Below are 17,274 nucleotides of genomic sequence, written 5' to 3'. Positions count from 1 at the left end.
AACATTTGACATATGTGCTCAGAATCGTAGGAAACATAGAAAAACATAGAATTTACTTGGAGACAGTGTTAAATTAATTTACTATGTACAATGAGAATTGTCTTTGTAATAATTTATTCAAAACTTCTACAGCTAATTTTGCAAGTCAATAATTTCATAATTACATTATAGAAATATTCATTGCTAATTTTTGCCTAAGAAAGAAGAAACTTAAGTAGTATTTTCAAGTTGATAGTTCATGCTCAACTTCATTATTTAATACAATATTTAATACGACAGAAAAAAATAATGGATATAAAATATGCAACGTCATTCTAAATTATGCTGCAAAGAGGGAAAAAATGTGGAAAGCTGAGTATAAGTAGTATTGCAGTCTCCCACTGTTGTGAAAACAAGAGACAGGATATTTACTGGTACATCTGTGTGAGCCAACTTGGAATGAAAGTTTCTTTTGTGTAGTTAGACAGTCCACTTCTCTATCTTGGTGCATCTTCTCACTGAGCAGAAATTGATGTTGTAATTTCTACCATTTCTTGAAAGAAAAACTGATTAATGGTCTAAATCATAATCATTAAAAAGTAATGAAGTTTCAGAGTGCAAAAAACGTTCCATACAGCGCAGTCTTTCAGTTTGAAGTTGATTAGATGATGTACCTTTTCTCTTCAGCACCATAGTTTATTGACCACAATGCTTACTGAAAAGAGATGTGTTACAGGTCAATGTGTAGATCTGGGGCAGATTTTTCTAATTTTAAAAGGAGGAGTCATGCCTGTAAATGTAGTTTATAACTCAACATACTCTTTCAGCATTCCAAAGAGAACTAGTATGCTTTACTGTTTTTATTTAGTTGAATGATCCAAATTTCTCTTGTAGGGTCTGGTAGCAGATTTTTGGACAGTAATAGACCTCATTCTGACAGCGAAAAAAAGAGTAGTGGGTATTTTGTGAAGGCTTTTTGTGTTCTGTTTGATTAGAAGACCTGAAGACCATTGTGGGTAGTGGTATTTTTTGGGGGTTTTTTAAATTATTTATTTTTTTTAATTAGTTGATACCATGGAAAATTATTGGGAAAAAAAAATAGCTTAATTGTCAATTTTTTTTTTTTTAAAGGAGAAATTCATTAAAATATAGGTGGACTACGGGAAGGAGTAACTTTAATTACTAAAACCTCATTAAAGCAGGGAGATACGAAAATGTCAGCCTGAGGCCAAATGTAGGTATGTTTTCATGTCTGTGCAAAGGAATTGTATAGGAAAGAAAATAAAAACCAAACAGAGTAGTTTACCTGGAATTTTCAATTTAAATGGTAAATGTCACAGAAATTCGATAGCAGGAAAGTTAGTCAAATAAACACTGTGGACCAAAATGGACAAATTACTCAAAATTCATATTTTTCAAAAATCAAATTATTTGATTGAGGTCTGGAGTCAAGAACATTTGAATGAGGATAGCAGAGAGACAATGTGGGTAAGGAAACAGATTGTCTCAGCAAACAATTCTCTGTCAAAGAAAATTGACATATTTTATCATATATCATATGATAAAATATATTGTGCCTGAGGAAGAGTAGGAAAAGTTAGGACTGCAGTACTATTTAATCAAGATAGTGAGACTACGTAAGGAGTCTCTGAAGCCAAAAATAAAGGCAAAAATCTGACTACAATGAAAAAGTAAACTATTTTTAGCTTCCCATTGGCTGGGTAACTGTCACAAAGGCTGATTTTTAAATCCCTTTGAATGTTCTTTCAAGGAACAACATAATGGTACAACTAAGAATATGGGATGCAACTCAAAATATTCTGAGAAAAGGTGCAAGGAAGGATGGCTCAAAATACTGTTATTTAAAGACTGTTCTGTAAAATGGCAGTAATATTCTCACTATTTAATATTAAGGAATTTTTGAAAGAGAGTAAAAAATGATAAAGCAATCTCTGAGGGTCGAAATATATTTTTATATGTTTTCTTTTTATTATGTAGGAGTTTATGCATGCTATTTGCAAAAAATAATGAATCTTAGAGTATCCAAAAAGGTAGCAGCATAAAATACCTGAGTACTAACAGGCATTAGAAACTGAAAGACATCATAAAAAAGCAAGGAAAATATGAAATTTGCAAATTGATATGAAATCGCAGTAAGGCAAAAGAGGAGTCAAGAACCAAACTTCTGCCCTTTCCTACCAAAAACATCTCTGTGCTGGAGGCCTAGAAGATCCAAAGAGAAGGAGCATTTTCAAGCACATCAGAGTAATAAAGCTGATAGCCAAGCGAGATATAATAGGAGTGCCAAGGACAGCAAATCCATGACAGGTGGTTTCTGTGGCTTGAGCTTCCTGCTGAGGTACATAACAAAGTAGCCACAGTAGAGCTTTTCTTTGTTTTAGAAGTTGGAGGATCTTCTGAGGGAAAAACAGACCCAAAAGAACAGTTTAAAGACCTTGGCATGTTTGTTCCCCAGCTTTTACTGCTGATCACGTTGTGGGGGATATGCTGTGGTCAGCTGGGGTCAGCTGTCCCCGCTGTGTCCCCCTCTTGACCTCCTAAGCACCCCCACGCTCCTCACCAAGGGAGGCAGGGTGAGAAGCTAAAAAGGACTTGGTGCTGTGTGAGCACTGCTCGGCAGTAGCTGGAATATCTCTGTGTTATCAACGCTGTTTTCGTCACAGATCCAAAGCACAGCCACACACTGTGGTAATAAACCGATACTGTGAAGAAAATTAACTCTGTCCCAGCCAAATCCGGCACACTAGTTGACTATATAAATAATTTTGTATCATGTAACATAACTGAAATCTGAAAAATCCAGACATTTGAGAGTCTGACAAAACCCTGCCAAGTGTAGTTTTTTGTAATTAAAGTAAGCTGTACTATTTTTGTATCTTTCCAACAATTAATCATGATGGGAGCAAAGAGCAAAAAGCACATTTCATGCACATAATTCTTTAATCTCCTGTGTTTTACAGAAGATTTCTGATGACATTCCTAGCCTGGACTGTTCATTCTGTGCTACTCATAAATGGATTTTTTCCCTCCCCTGACTTTTCTTCTAGTAGCTTCTGTAAAATATCTCTGAAGTCTGAACAGGTCAAGTTCACAATTGGAGAGGTATCAAAGTTTGTTGTATTCTACAATTGAATGTCCTATTTGTTCTTTCTTTTTAAATCATTAGAAATGGTTTTAAAGGAAATGAATGCTTACCATTCACAGGGATTCCATCTGGTTTTCAAAAGCATTCATCGGTTTATGTTCCAAATGACATGACACAGGTTTTGCTAGAGCTTTGAGTCCAACACTATACAGTAGCTGTAATGAACTTTTCCACACATGGATTTCCACTACAAAAAAACCCAAAATACTTTTGTTCAAATTGCTCCAGTCTAAAATTCTTCAGAGTTGTGGTTAAAAAGAGGAATGTTGCATCAATGTAAAGCATATTACCACAGTTTATTTAATGATAACATTCAGGAGCAGATGTACTTGTTTACTGTTTGAACAGTTTAAATCCTCACATTCTCCCTCTTTTACATCAGCAGTTGTTTTTGGCAGCCATTTGCAACTGCTTACAGCTGTTAAAAGTTCCTGTGGATTTTCTTTCTACTGGTCACAATGCTGTACTGGCAACAATTTGTCTGTAATTCCATGGTCTATCTCATTCAGGAGGAAAAATATAGTGTGAAGTGCCATGAGTTTTTCAGATAATCATACAATTAATATGGGAAACCATAAAATCTTGGTAGGAAAGTGGGGATGGGTGTTGTTTGGGTGAGTTTTTTTTTTAATATTGTTTGGTTTGGCATACTTAGAAGCCTTTTAGTTAAATCTGAGGATCAGAATGCTTTTATTATAATTATAACATTATAATGTCCAAGAAAACTTACAAGGTAACTTTCCCTTTTTTCTGTTTTTGAAATTACTTGTCTCATTTATGATCATTGTCCAAGAAGAGGTGTACTACTTTGAAAACTAGTAAAGAAAAGACACAATTTTTTGTGTAATGTCAACTGGCTTCAGTGCTTCCTTAAAAAATAGCATACTTTGGATTTTAATGTTGTGCTTTTTGAGTGATTTTGGAGAATGTGTTTAACAGACCACTGAATTTCATCCTTTAAGCAGAGAGGTGATCATGTTTAACTCACTAGTGCCTAGGTATTTCACCTCTGTTTGATTAAAACTCGGACTAACATAATTTTCCTAACTGGTTTGCAGCTAGAGTTGCCATTGGCATCAGTACAAAATACCTTTTTGCTGCCTTAGGAGATGAAGTCTCTCTTCTGAGTACACCTAGAAGAGCCAATAGAGCATAAACCATCATGGTTGTGTGCAGTATTCCAGGCCTTGCATCTTGTGTGAGTCCCTCATAGACTGTGGTAGGCATAATTGTTGCTGAAACTCGGTGCAATGTTTCCACTTATGTAAGACAGTTACAACAAGAAAATAAAAACTTGAAATTATCTAAATACACTTCCAAGGTAATCAAATTTCTTATTATTCTGTGATTTATTAATAACTATTGCTCTGACAATGAGCAGTCTGTTTACAAGTATGCTAGATGATGTCTTTGACAAATTGCTTTTTGTCTAAAAATGACAAGCATGAGAATTTCAGGAGCCATATAAAAGCAGTGGCTTGAATAGGCAAGTGAAATTGGAAAGAGAAAAATGACAAAAGCAAGTTAATCAAAACTGAAGCAATGAAGCCCTATTTAGCTTAAGCTGTAGGGTATAGTTGTCAATGACACAATACTATTTGCTTAACAGTTTGTTAAACTGACATTTGCCTGTATTCTTAGGGGGAATGAATTAGTTGAGATACAACTGACATGCATAGCCCTTGACATTTTAATGCAAGTTTAAGCATTGCATTTCAAGCAGCTCTTGTAATCATTAGTGAGGCACAGAAGGGAGTTGTGCTTTCACTTACTAAACCACTAATTTATTAAGATAGTGAGATGTTTATTAGAAATATAGCAAAATTTGCCAAATATGCCATTTCTTATACACAATTATTATAAATATGTATTTATGAAGAAAAATTGAATGCTGAGTTATGGCATATGCTTCCATCTACTATTCTAGTTGTGAAATCAACTCTAATGATACGTTAGGTCTTGCACTAAGAAAACTCACAGAAATTTTGTCTTCAGGGATTAAATATAAGATACCAAGAGATTAATTAATCAGCAGTAATTTTCTGTCTACTGCAAATGAGCTATTTGCAACAGATAATTAAAGGCAGTATTGGGTAGGAGAATTATGAGAGCTACTGAATCACCTGTTGAAAAATTTATTTTCAGCATTGTTCATCTTCATATTAATGTGCTTGCATAACTTGAGAATGTAAATCATGGGGTACTTTTCCCATTAGATCATTTCAATGCTGACATTTTTGTCTTCTCCACTCCCATTATCATGTAGCAAGACCTTTTGTGCAGGACAGAAACTTTTCTTTCCTGTATGCTGCTGTCAGAGATTAGATTTTAGTGAGACACTGACCTCTCTTGGCAATAGTTTAGGGTCAGACCACTGCCTTACACAGAGCAACAAGGTTGAAGCCCAGAGTCTTGATATGGTGTACAAAATAAGCTGCTGAGTACTTGAACAAAGAAGTTCTTTACCACTGCTAGCCAAAAATTATTGTAGGATCACGTTCCCATTCCATCCTTGTAACAAATTACACTAAGTAGATTTCTCTTTTTATGAAAGAATTAAGTCTTCCAGTTTATCATCAGTGAAAAGCATATTGGTTAGTGGTGCTGTTTTCTTGCAAAGAAAGTGAGCAAAAAAACTCCATGCCACACAGCCACACAGCTGGGGTTTTTTATATCCTACAAACAGCTTGAGATTGATTGCACTCAAATTGCTTGGCAAAGTAATGGGCTTCAAATACCAAAGCTCTAAGTAGAAAAATACACCACTTGGATTCATATATGAGTATTTTAAATTTGTATGAGAGCATGGTACATACTTAAAATTCTTAAAAACTTTGTTAAAATGTGTTAATTTTAAGTTACTCAGCCGTTGATAATATACATTATGCCAAATGGCAGCATTTTTACTGTTGCATTAACAACAGAGACAGCTAACATGATGCATGTTTGCATATCAGTTCATGCCAGAAACATGCACAGAAGGAGGGGTGGAAAGAGTGGTTTTGGGTGCTCAGCCATGGTGGTGAGGCACAGTCTGGGCACAGTCCTCAGCACTGGCTGCCACAGCTGCCCCTGTACAGCAGAGCCATCAGCTCAGGCTGAGTTCCAGAGCCAGGATGCACATTTTAACCTCTGAAACTTCAAGAACTGTCTGGGACCTTGCTGAAGTTGAGGGAGAGAGTGTCCTTGCCTGCAGAATGGGTGATGTGTTTGGGTATTTGTGTCACCAAGTAGAGGACTACAGAAGGATGTCAGTAGACATCCAGTAGACTGTACAGCATCAGAGTGACAAGAGTGAGTAACTAAATTTTATTGTGGCTTCACTCTGCAGCCTGAAGCCACAACTATACAAAAAAAAGAGAGACAGGCAGAGTCTGTGCCTGTTGGTCCAGAAATGGAGACTCCAATGAGGGTGAAGACTACAAACTGGTGACTTCAGACACCAGGAGAGTGGTCCCTTCTTTGCCTGCAGATGGGCAGCTACATGACAATTCAGTGTCTGGTAGCACACTGAGAGCTGAGAGCTCTGTTCAATGAGATGTGAGCCAGATGTACCTACATAACCCAGGAGCACTGGGAGGAAGCTTAGGGAGAGTAGGGGTGTACACTAAGTTCTACAGAAGCCAGCAGGGTGCCCTTGCAGACAGTGAAAGCCAAGAGTATCCTGGGCTGCATTAGTCAGTCACCAGCAGGTTGAGGGAGGAGTCCTGTTCTGGGCTCCCCAGTAACAGATAGACAGGGACATGTTGGAACAAGTCCAGGGAAAGTTTAGGAAGACAAATAAGGACTTGGAGAGTCAGTCCTGTAAGTAGAGGCTGAGAGGGCAGGACTTGCTTAGACTTGAGAAGTCCCAGGAAGATTTTGTTAACACTTAAAAGTATTTGGTGGGTGCAGGGTAATAATTTTCTTTATCCTGAAGACTATTACAAGTAGAGTCTAAACAAGTCCTTGTTTATCAGTATATGAGACTTGTCTACTGCCAAAAATAGCAACAAGTTTCTTAAGCTGTCTGTCACTTCTTTCTTGGCAGAAACCCAATGAAATGTGTTGTGAAATTCTAGTGGTAGGTCTCATCATCACCTGTCTGGAGCACACTGCAGGCCCTTTCAGGTGTCTTTGTTACAGAAACTAGGATTGGATGGACCCTAGTATTGCCCAGTATCCAGACCCAGCAGCTGAGAAATGTTAGCTTTATAATTAATACCAGCCTTTAATACCAGCCTTTAAAGGGTGTTGAAAAAATGTGATACTATAGGCGTGACAGAAAAAAAGGAGCTGTTTAGGAATGACTGACTTACAGAGGAGAGGCACTATAGATTTAATAACATAAGAAAGTCAGCAGAAATAAAATGGTGTATGAGATCTCTGTGAACTAAATTTCAGCACCTAAACTGGGACAGCATTGCTTTAATGTTGTATCAGCAACTGCCCAGACATGTGGAACTGAGCTGTTCTTGCTGAAGGAAGGCTAAGAATATAATATCAACCTTCTACAACCCTTTGGCAGACTCTCTAGGTGTCACAATAAAATGCAGTGCAAGAGTATTTCTCAAAAACCTGAATGTCCTCCATACAGCTAGTAAAGGAACACATGGTTTAGTTGAAAACAGAACATAAATCCTGGTGTGATTAATTAACTGTCAAATAATTATGTAATTACACACACATTCAATGCTACATTTTAGAATAGTCCCAGAAATCATACATCATGTTTAAAGCATAAACCAAGGAAAGATAACAGATATAAAAATTAACTGGTTTTATTTGTAAATGGGCATCATATCTTTTCCTGCAAATGAGACAAAGAGGTAAGAAAAAAAGTTCCAGCAAATGAAATGTTAAACTGCAGTAAAGATGTGAAAAAGTTTCTGAGTGACTGAGTTGAAACAAACCTTTTTTCAGACACATCAGATTCAGGAAGTCTGCCAGAGATTTGGTGGGCTGAGAGATGATCAAAGAGCATTCAAGAAAGATAAGGTCATCGCTGAAAAACTAAATTAATTATTCGAATAATTTTTTTCTATAGAGACTGTCAGGAGGGTTTCTGCACTGGAAATGTTATTTACAGGAGAGGAGTTGGAGAAACAGTTGCAAACTAGGTTGTTAACTGAAGAGGTGCAGAAAAAATTGATAAATTGAATAGGGAAAAGGAACTCAAGGCTAAAATAGGTGAATTATAGCAGTTGTTATTTAACTCCTCACTGTCAGGTAATCTCAGTAACCGAGGAGCATGGAGCAACAAAAGAAACACTATTTTTTTAGTAGCATTCCTTAGTCATCCGAGGAAACTACAGATCTGGAAGCCTGATACCCATGCAAAGCTAATTAGTAGTAAAGAAATGAAATGAAGAATAGAGCTGGTAGAAAGATACATTTCTTTGTTCCAATTTCAGAACTGGAAGTACTAAGAGAGTTTAGTATGTGTCAGATCTAAAATTGCAAAGGAAGGATCTCTTTCCCTACACATAAATGAGATGAGAAAATCCTAATTAAGTGATGGTGTAGATATTGAAAGGTGACTTGGGTTTGAGGTGAGACTGAGACTGAAATCTTTTGAGGCTTACCAGATGTAACTACCTACTACTAGATAGAAACTACCTATAGCTTAGAAAATCCCTGAGGAAGTATTGTGTATGCTTGCCTTCATCTTACTGTTAGCATACTGGCTTGGATGCTAACGGGGCAGACTGCCGAGCTGGATAGGTCTTTAGGTTCTGGCATGGTCCAGGGATTCTAATGTACTCAAGATGCCCTTTGAATATATTTGGTAGTGTCCCTGTTGTTCAACAATCTTGTAGGCAATCTAAAAAATCAGAAAACTGTGCAGCATTTGTTGGTAATATGAAATTTAAGATAATTTGTTCTATTAGCAGCTTATGATACTACATGAAAAGTACTGTATGAAAATGAGTGTTGCTAAAAGCAAAGTAATATATGTATGAAGTAAAAAGAATTATGCATGAATGCTGATGGGCTAGTCTTAGACTAAATTCTCTTCAGAGCAGAGAACTTGTAATATCCTCCACAGTTCTTAGATAAGAAAAAGTTGATTTATCATCATACTGAATTTTAAAAATTAAAAGATGTTGACTGCTCACAATTTTCTCAAATGAAAAATTAGAATACTTTCAATTAAATAATTATGAGTTCCAGGTTTAAAAGGAAAAAGAAAACAATCAAACAAAGAACAACCCTGCCAGAGCCAGTTATTTTTGTTGGGGTTTTGTTGTTTGTTTTTTTTTTTTTAAAGCAAATTTTCTTGGTTGAAAAAGGGAGTAGAGCTATAAATACAGAAAAGGGGAACTGTTAGACAATAAATGCTATGAGTCAGATTCATGCTTTAGCTCAGGAAGCCCTTAGACTGATTAGTCAGAGGAAGTGATCATATTGTATTAGAGGGATGAGTGTCTAAATGCTCTGTTTCTTATAGTCCTTCATAACCATTTTCTTCTGGCCTAAATTCCTAACATTTAGGAATTTAGAGATTCCTAAAGATTCCATTTGTTGAAATATGGTCATGGACAAATGCCTCATTAAGTAAAAGTTTTCTTTAGTTTTTCTTAAGTTGAAATCTGAGTATCTTCCATTTAGAATCCAAGATTATGATTATTTCTTTGGTCTTGGAAATGGTAAATAAAAACCTGAACAGAATTTGACATTGTGCTGTCATGGGGACTTGGATTATCCAAGTTGCAGCAGCCCAGTGAGTAGATTAAAGTATTAATATTTTCATGGAAGACTCAGCTTTGGATCTTTGCAGTGCTGCAGAACCGTGGAGTGTGCGCAGGCCATCAGCACTGTAGCTGATGTGTGGAAGGGGGCTAATCTTCACAGGAGCTATATGGGAAGCACTGTGATGATCTTATATGGCGTAGTGGTAGGTGCTTAGTGAGGATTGTGTTCACTAGGACAGTTTTCAAATCCTATTCAAAAAAACTTGGAGGGCAGGGACCACATTAGAGTCTTGACTGAGAACACGCTGTCCTGGGAACAGTGTCTTAAAAACAGGTGCAGGATAGTGGAGGGAGATGAAGAGAGTAAGTGTGCTCTGGAAAAACTCAGTGATGTCTCATTGGGAGAGTCATCTTGAAAATATTGTAAATCTAAACCTATTTAAACTTCTTTAAATTAAGATTCTTACTTTTTTTTCCCCCTGATTAATGACAGATGTTTCTAAAGTATTCTTAATTTCTTCCTTATTTTCTTTTCAAGGAATAGGAACAACTTGGTTGGACAGTTTTCAAGTTCATTCTAAATATTTCTAGGAAGAAATGAATGATTTCATCACAGATGTTTATAGGAGGAGAAAATTTCAAGTAATTAATTTTATCAGTGTAAAATTTTCAGATTCATTTTGATAAAACTATCCAGTTTTGAATTTTGTAGTTGTGGTGTCATTTTGCTGTACATACTTAAGCAGTTTCAATATTTCATGCAGGACATAGCTGCATTTCAATAATTATGTGAACTTAATTGTTTGTTGTTTTAAAATGAAATTGTGAAACATTTAAAGACAAAGCTTAAAAATAACATAAATGGAAGTCATCATCTTACTAGATTAGCCTTGCCAAATAGCTGAACTACTGGCAGATAGATTCTTTCAAAAATAGGGTCTATTCTAAAATTCATACCTCTAGTTTTATTTTTAAGACCAAATTTGTTGTTTTTAAAATAATCAAAAGGTGTGACTGCTGATCGTCAACTGTGTCATTTGTGGTCAAGCTGTGTCTGTGATTAATACTTCTAACTCTCTGTGGGCACCTTCTTTCTTTGATATGTGATTTCACCTGCATCTTTCTCCCCCCACCCCCAAAAACTTTCTCTTTTTTAATAGATACTCAGATTGCCATGCTGCTTATCACCATGATGCTGTTGTTCTATCAGATTGAGCAAGGCACTACTTTAGATTTATTTCTTCTTTATCTCTGAAATATCAAAGTTCAGTGTTTAGTATTCTATTGCTTTAAACCATAACCCATGTATGTTTTCTGGCTGTATAAAAAAAAATCTCTTGGATCCTGTTTTAAAGGAAGACAGTGATGGTATGAAAAAATACTCCGAATAAGTATGTTTCCTTGCTCACAAGTAAATATTATGCAAAAAAATCTTTAGGCATGTGTTTTTGCTAAAATTCTCCTTCTTTTGGAAAGATCTGTCAATTTCCACTTGACTTGTTGCCACTTTCTTTAGGCGTCTTTTGAAGTTTTGTCTCCACACATGTTCTCTCTCTTTTCACCAGGGTCTGGAGTAGTTCTCTGGTCATCTGCTTTTATCCTATTTGTAGCCAGACATATCTCATTCAGGACCTCCTCCTTGCTTCCTCTGGGGTTTTTATTATAACCTTTTGTTTGCACCATGTCTTTTTCATAGCATTTTATTCTGTTTGTTTCCAGCCGTGTCCTTTAGTTACTTGTAGTCAGGAGCAGAACTGAGTCAGAGCTCAGTGGCTGTCCTGGTATGATCTGAAGGATCATACCAGGATGTAGGAGGTAGTGATATCACCTGTTCCTGGAGATAACATGGCAGAAACACAGAGGTGCTGATTCATACATGGGCAAGATATACTTGATGGCTGCTCCTGGCAGAGTGGTTCCCAGTGATTTGGTGTACCTGTAGATACAGTGGAGCAGAATGCTGGACATGATGAGGTTTAGGATTTCTCTCTTAGTAGTAAAAATCACAGTATCACAGAACTGTTAGGGTTGGAAGGGACCTCTGAAGAGTGTCTAGTCCAAGCCTCCTGCCAAAGCACAGTCACACAGAGCAGGTTACACAGAAATGCATCCAGGTGGATTTTAAATGTCTCTAGAGAGGGAGAGTCCATGACCTCCCCGAGCACCCTGTGCTGGTGCTCTGCCACTGTCAATGTAAAGAAGTTCTTCCTCAATACTGAGATGAAACTTCCTGTGTTTAGAGACATTGCTCCATTGATCCTGACACCACTGAAACGAGTCTGGCACCATCTTCTTGACACCTGCCTTTGAGATAAATAAGTGAGTTGGCAGTATCACATAGGCAATGCAAGACAGCAATTGTTCAGTGAGTCTATCCAGCACCTCCAAAAACTCCAGGAAACAAGAGCTGCTGCTTTCCTGGGAGCAGTAGATTTACAGTCTCTTTCCTCAGTGTGAGGCAGCCACTGCTGAGTGAGTGCCAGCTGGGGTTTGGAGTGCAGCTGTTTGCCTAAACCAGCAGCGATATGACCGTGTTCAATGACAGAAAATGGCTGTGTGGCCTGACCGCTCACTCAGAGCGCTGAGGTATGAGGCAACACATGTTCATTGCAAAGAATAAATAATTCCCTTATTCATTCCAATGTTCTGCACATTTGGCTTAGCATCTGAACATTCTTTCAGTGTACCAGCCTGTAATAAAAATGCCCCAATTAAAATTTAACACTTGAGGATACAGGAAAATTAATGGTTTCTTTCCTCTCTCCCTCTAGGTGCTCATTAACAGTATTTTCCTATACTTGACATGCTTCTTCTTGTAGGCCTTTTCCAAGAACTGTTCTGTAGCAGCCCATCTGCTTTATTTAGTTGATTCAGAGCTAATGTGTGCCATGATCAGCTACAAAGACAGCAGGGGAAGAAGATCTCTTATTTTTGTTGCCTTAACCTTGATGTTTCAGTTGAGGTTGGAAAGTTTCTATGAAGGAGCCTCAGAGCTTACCTAGAAGATCTCTAGACCTTAGGATAGGGCAGACAGAGAAAGGGGGAGGTAATCTTTACAAATACCACAGTGTAGGCAGAGAGTGGAAGTGTCTTTGGAAAAACAAATGCTAAACTAAGTTCTCAGAAGTGATAAAGACTATCCTCAGGGACCTGGTGAAAATTGTTGCAACCCAGGAAATTGTTTCACCTTGCTGAGAAAAAGATTCAAAGAAGATGTTTAAAGAGAAAGTGGGAAAAGAGAGGCGCTTATGAATGCTGAGTTTGTCTCATCTAGGCATTGTAGTTTTCAGTATTTCAAAAGTTCAAAAGCCTTTTGATGATGATCACTCCAAGAGGTGCAAACTGACCCCTGTTGAATTCTGAATCCCATTCCAAGGATACATTCCCTTAACTCAAGATTTCTGAACCCGTTTGGTTGTATGATTACCTATTCTCAGACTACGAGAGAAGTGAATTGCCTGCAGCATGGACACTGTTTTAGGGCCTGGGTACACATACACAGTTTGTGCTTCAGTCTTTTTGTAGCTGATGACTGTCCTTTGCTCTAAATATTTTTATTATGAAGACTCTTCATAGCTGAGGCCTGTGGACACATGGAATATTTTGGGGAAAATCTACTTTCAAATGAAAGAAGTTATTCTGCATGTACAAATGCATTAACACAATGCCTGTAATTATATTTGTTGGCCTAACCATGACAACATTGATGTAATGTAATGTAATCCTTACTGCTTTAATAATTCTTCAGATTCACACTTCTCTAATTAATGGACGACCCAGCGCTGATGATCCATCACGTGAATTACTGGAATTCACCTCTGCTCGGTTTATTCGCCTGAGATTCCAGAGGATACGGACACTAAATGCTGATCTAATGATGTTTGCACACAAAGATCCAGCTGAAATCGATCCCATTGTTACAAGGAGGGTAAGTTCTGGCAAGGCAATAGAAAGGCACGTGTAGAAGTTCTCCTACACTTGTAAGTGCTGTACCTGCCTTTGTTTGCCATAGAAAATTTTGGGAGATGATGATTACCTGTTGTTATCTTTCAAAATCCTGGTGTTGGAGAATTCCCTGTTCACTCTATTTTGTTATCTTCTCTAGAGCAGAATTAACAATTTTACTTTTCTGCTTAATGGTGTTATTAACATAAACACACAGATCCTTTGACTGAAAACATTTGGATGTAGGTATTTGGAAAATGTTTGCTGTTAGTATCTCTTGCCTCTTCTACTCAATCCTTTGCTACCTTTAATATGCCTTGAATACTCCCTTTGAGTAGAATTTCTAATTGTACTATAGTAGTAAGGCTTGAATGCAATGCTTTTAGTATTTTCGTATATTGAGGGTAGCAGTAAACACTTTGTGTTTTGCTTTAGCATTAAAGAATGGATACAGCATTTAAACTCTCACCATACCCATACTCTGGTCTCTGCCACTGTGCCCTGTGTGTGCACATGCCTGTCTCTTCTTTCTGCAGTCTTTAATTCCTTTCTAAGCCATATTTCCCTGTTGTCCTGATGATCAACTGTTTTACCTATGTAAATGTGTGTATGCAAATGTATTATTCTTGTTTTCCTCTGATTTTTTTGACAAAGCATTCTCAAAAACTGGTTTGAGGGATTTATGTTCCTTTTTGTTTTTTCGCCGCACTTCCTCTTCCTGCTGGTCGTCATATTATAGTGGTAACCTACACTTTCCAAAACAAAAATAAGTCCTGTTATGAAGGAGGAATATCATCACTCTTGTCTGTAGTTAATGTCATTTGTCAGTGGTGAATAAGGGCTAATAAAATTTTCTTCTTCTGTTCTCCACTTCTGGTTTCCATTTCCTTGTCTAAACAGAGAGTGCTGGCTATTTCTGAAAATTTGGAACAAGCCATTTTGTTTTGAATTACAAGCCCAGAATCCCTTCCAGTTGAGTGCAGTTATTGCAGCCTCACTAATCATGAATACTGTGTGTTTATGTAAAAGTGGTCATTTAGTAATCTGATTCTAAGCGAATAGAAAAACAGAGTTGAATTAGCACTTGAAAAATTACTCCAAACTCATGAAAACTGAGTGCAGGATGATACACTGATTTCTTAAACCAGTAAAGAACTGTAACTTCTATGTGGCATGTCTCCATGAGGCTGTCCTCAAAGGAGCAACTGAAATTTGCCATCCCTGTCAGGAAACAAAGGGTAGCCACAAATTTTTCATTTTCTTTGTGTTGGAAATTTTACTGGGACTGATAAGAGTTCTCATTTTGCGTGATATATTTATTCATGATCTGATAAAGAGGTTGAATACTGTAATAGCAAAATTTGCAAATAGCATATGTTTTGTTTGATTAGCCAGCTGTGAGCTTGTTGCAGGACCCTTGCTGAAACAGAAGATAATGAATGAGATTCAGTTTTCACAGGCTTTGTGATATTGAGATTATGAATATCTTTCTATCCTTCTTTCTGCTTAGGGCTCTTAATCCTCGCCAAAGAAAAAAGAGAAATGGTCAAATGGCAAAAAAACAGGTCAAAAATACTTCAATTGCAGTAATAAAGACTGTTTCATGATCATTCAAAAGGCCAATAGTGAAAAACAGTTCTTCTTTCCACAGTTCAGTGAATGCCCAAATTAAACTCAGCTAAGGTGAACAAAGGTGTTTCATAGGTTTTTTCCTAGCTTTTCTCCTCTTCCCATCATCATGCCTTTTCCTTTTCATATTTTCTGAAGGGAATAAATTCTATAGCATTTGACTTTTCATTATCCTGTGTGCATATAGCCTTTTCCTATTCTCATGTTTTTGTATGCTGTGTATAAATTGACATGGCTTTTGTGACTTCAAACAAATGGAACTGTGCCAATTTACACCCTTTCTTTCACTCAGCCTGAATCTGTTGATCAAGACACGGCTTGGATTACACTGTCTGCTATATTTGTAATAGATCAAAAAAGAAATAAAACAGGACCTGACAGTTTTGTCACGAGAAATGAATTCTGCAGTTTGGCACCTGCATTTTAGAATCCACTTAGCAATTCAATTTCTGTTTTGTCTTACAGTATTACTATTCTATAAAAGACATCTCCGTTGGAGGCATGTGTATATGTTCAGGCCATGCGAAGGCTTGTCCACTGGATCCAGTGACCAATGTATGTATTTTTTATTTTTTATTTTTCCTAGTGTGCCTTATTTATAGGCTGGAACATGAGGGGAAAAAAAAACCAAAACAAAACCCTTATATTGATATTCTTCAGCATTCTGTGAATTTATGTCTGTTTTTCACCTAGAAGAACCGTTAGAAGCAGTGCCAGAATGAAACAGTGCTAGCAGCCAGAATAATAAACATTCGTACAGTGTCAGCAGAGGCTTTCCTGAAATGAAGTAATAGGTTTCAGATAATTCATATTGGAAGTTTCCTAGGAAAAACAGAAATCTGGGTTACACTATGTAGCTGTAGAAATGAGCACTAGCACTCTTTCTTTTCCCTCTTGATGTTAATCAAGATGCTTCCTAAATAATTGTCAAATATTTAATTGATGCTTGCAAACACATGATGGCTTTAGAATGGTGCATTGGCTATGTTGGAAGTATCAATTGAATGATAAGCTAATCTAACAAATCATGAGCTATTTATAATATCTTTCAACTTGTAACTCTCTTTTTTTGCACATAACCAGTACAATCAAAATATAACCAATACAATTAATATAGAAATATAATTTGTACTGATTATCCAACTCCAGGCACACATTATCACTAATATTGAATTTCCTATTCAATACTACATGCCACAGTGTGGGATCTCTCCATATACTACTCACTTAAGTAGGAGCTTTACAGGATTTAACTGAAAATCTTGTTTGTATGTGACATTAAGCCATTATGTAGGAAATAATTTAAAGAAATTACAAAATCTTATAGAGAATACATTTAGAGTTCTAAGCAATTTCTATAAATCTTTGTAAAAATTGAGCAAACTCCTTGGTTTAACCCTTCTGAGAGTTTTCTGTAATGATATGTACAGCAAGTGTTGAACTATTGTTTCAGATGCCCTTAGTGGTGAAACTGCAGCATTGTCTCTGTGCCATCTGATAGAATCAGGCCTGCCTCGGAAAATAAGTGCTGCTACTGAGATCAATACGTACTTCAGATAATTTAGCTACTAGATAAAATAAAGCCATTTTGACAAGTGTGATGTCCTGTTTTGCACGACATCAAATACGTATTTGTTGTCTGACCAGTATAAAAAATAGTGTAAGTGAAACAGCTCAAGCCAGAAGAGATTTGGAGGTTTAGCTTTCCAGGGATATTCTTTAGACTGAGCCATACCAAAATAGGCTTATCAACATTATGACTGTACTTGTTAGAGAAAGAATCTTTCCCTTAGCATTACAAGGAGCAAACTTTCTGGAATATATTGCCATGATTTTCTGAAGCAGTCCTTGAGTTAGCTTTGTTTTGCAAGATTTATGCTT

General features: G+C 36.9%; 1 protein-coding gene across 1 annotated transcript in view; it reads left to right on the top strand.

Annotated features, from left to right (window-relative positions):
* LAMA2 (laminin subunit alpha 2) overlaps positions 1-17,274 on the top strand; it is a 336,031-nt gene that overhangs the window by 106,581 nt on the left and 212,176 nt on the right. Inside the window, exons 5-6 of the mRNA XM_033512805.1 lie at positions 13,568-13,747; positions 15,859-15,948. Coding sequence (XP_033368696.1) covers positions 13,568-13,747; positions 15,859-15,948 — 270 coding nt within the window. The remainder of the gene's footprint in view (positions 1-13,567; positions 13,748-15,858; positions 15,949-17,274) is intronic.

This window comes from Parus major, chromosome 3 (genome assembly GCF_001522545.3).
Source record: "Parus major isolate Abel chromosome 3, Parus_major1.1, whole genome shotgun sequence".
In the NCBI taxonomy this organism is placed as follows: domain Eukaryota; kingdom Metazoa; phylum Chordata; class Aves; order Passeriformes; family Paridae; genus Parus; species Parus major.
This window is presented reverse-complemented; position numbering and strand designations above follow the sequence as displayed.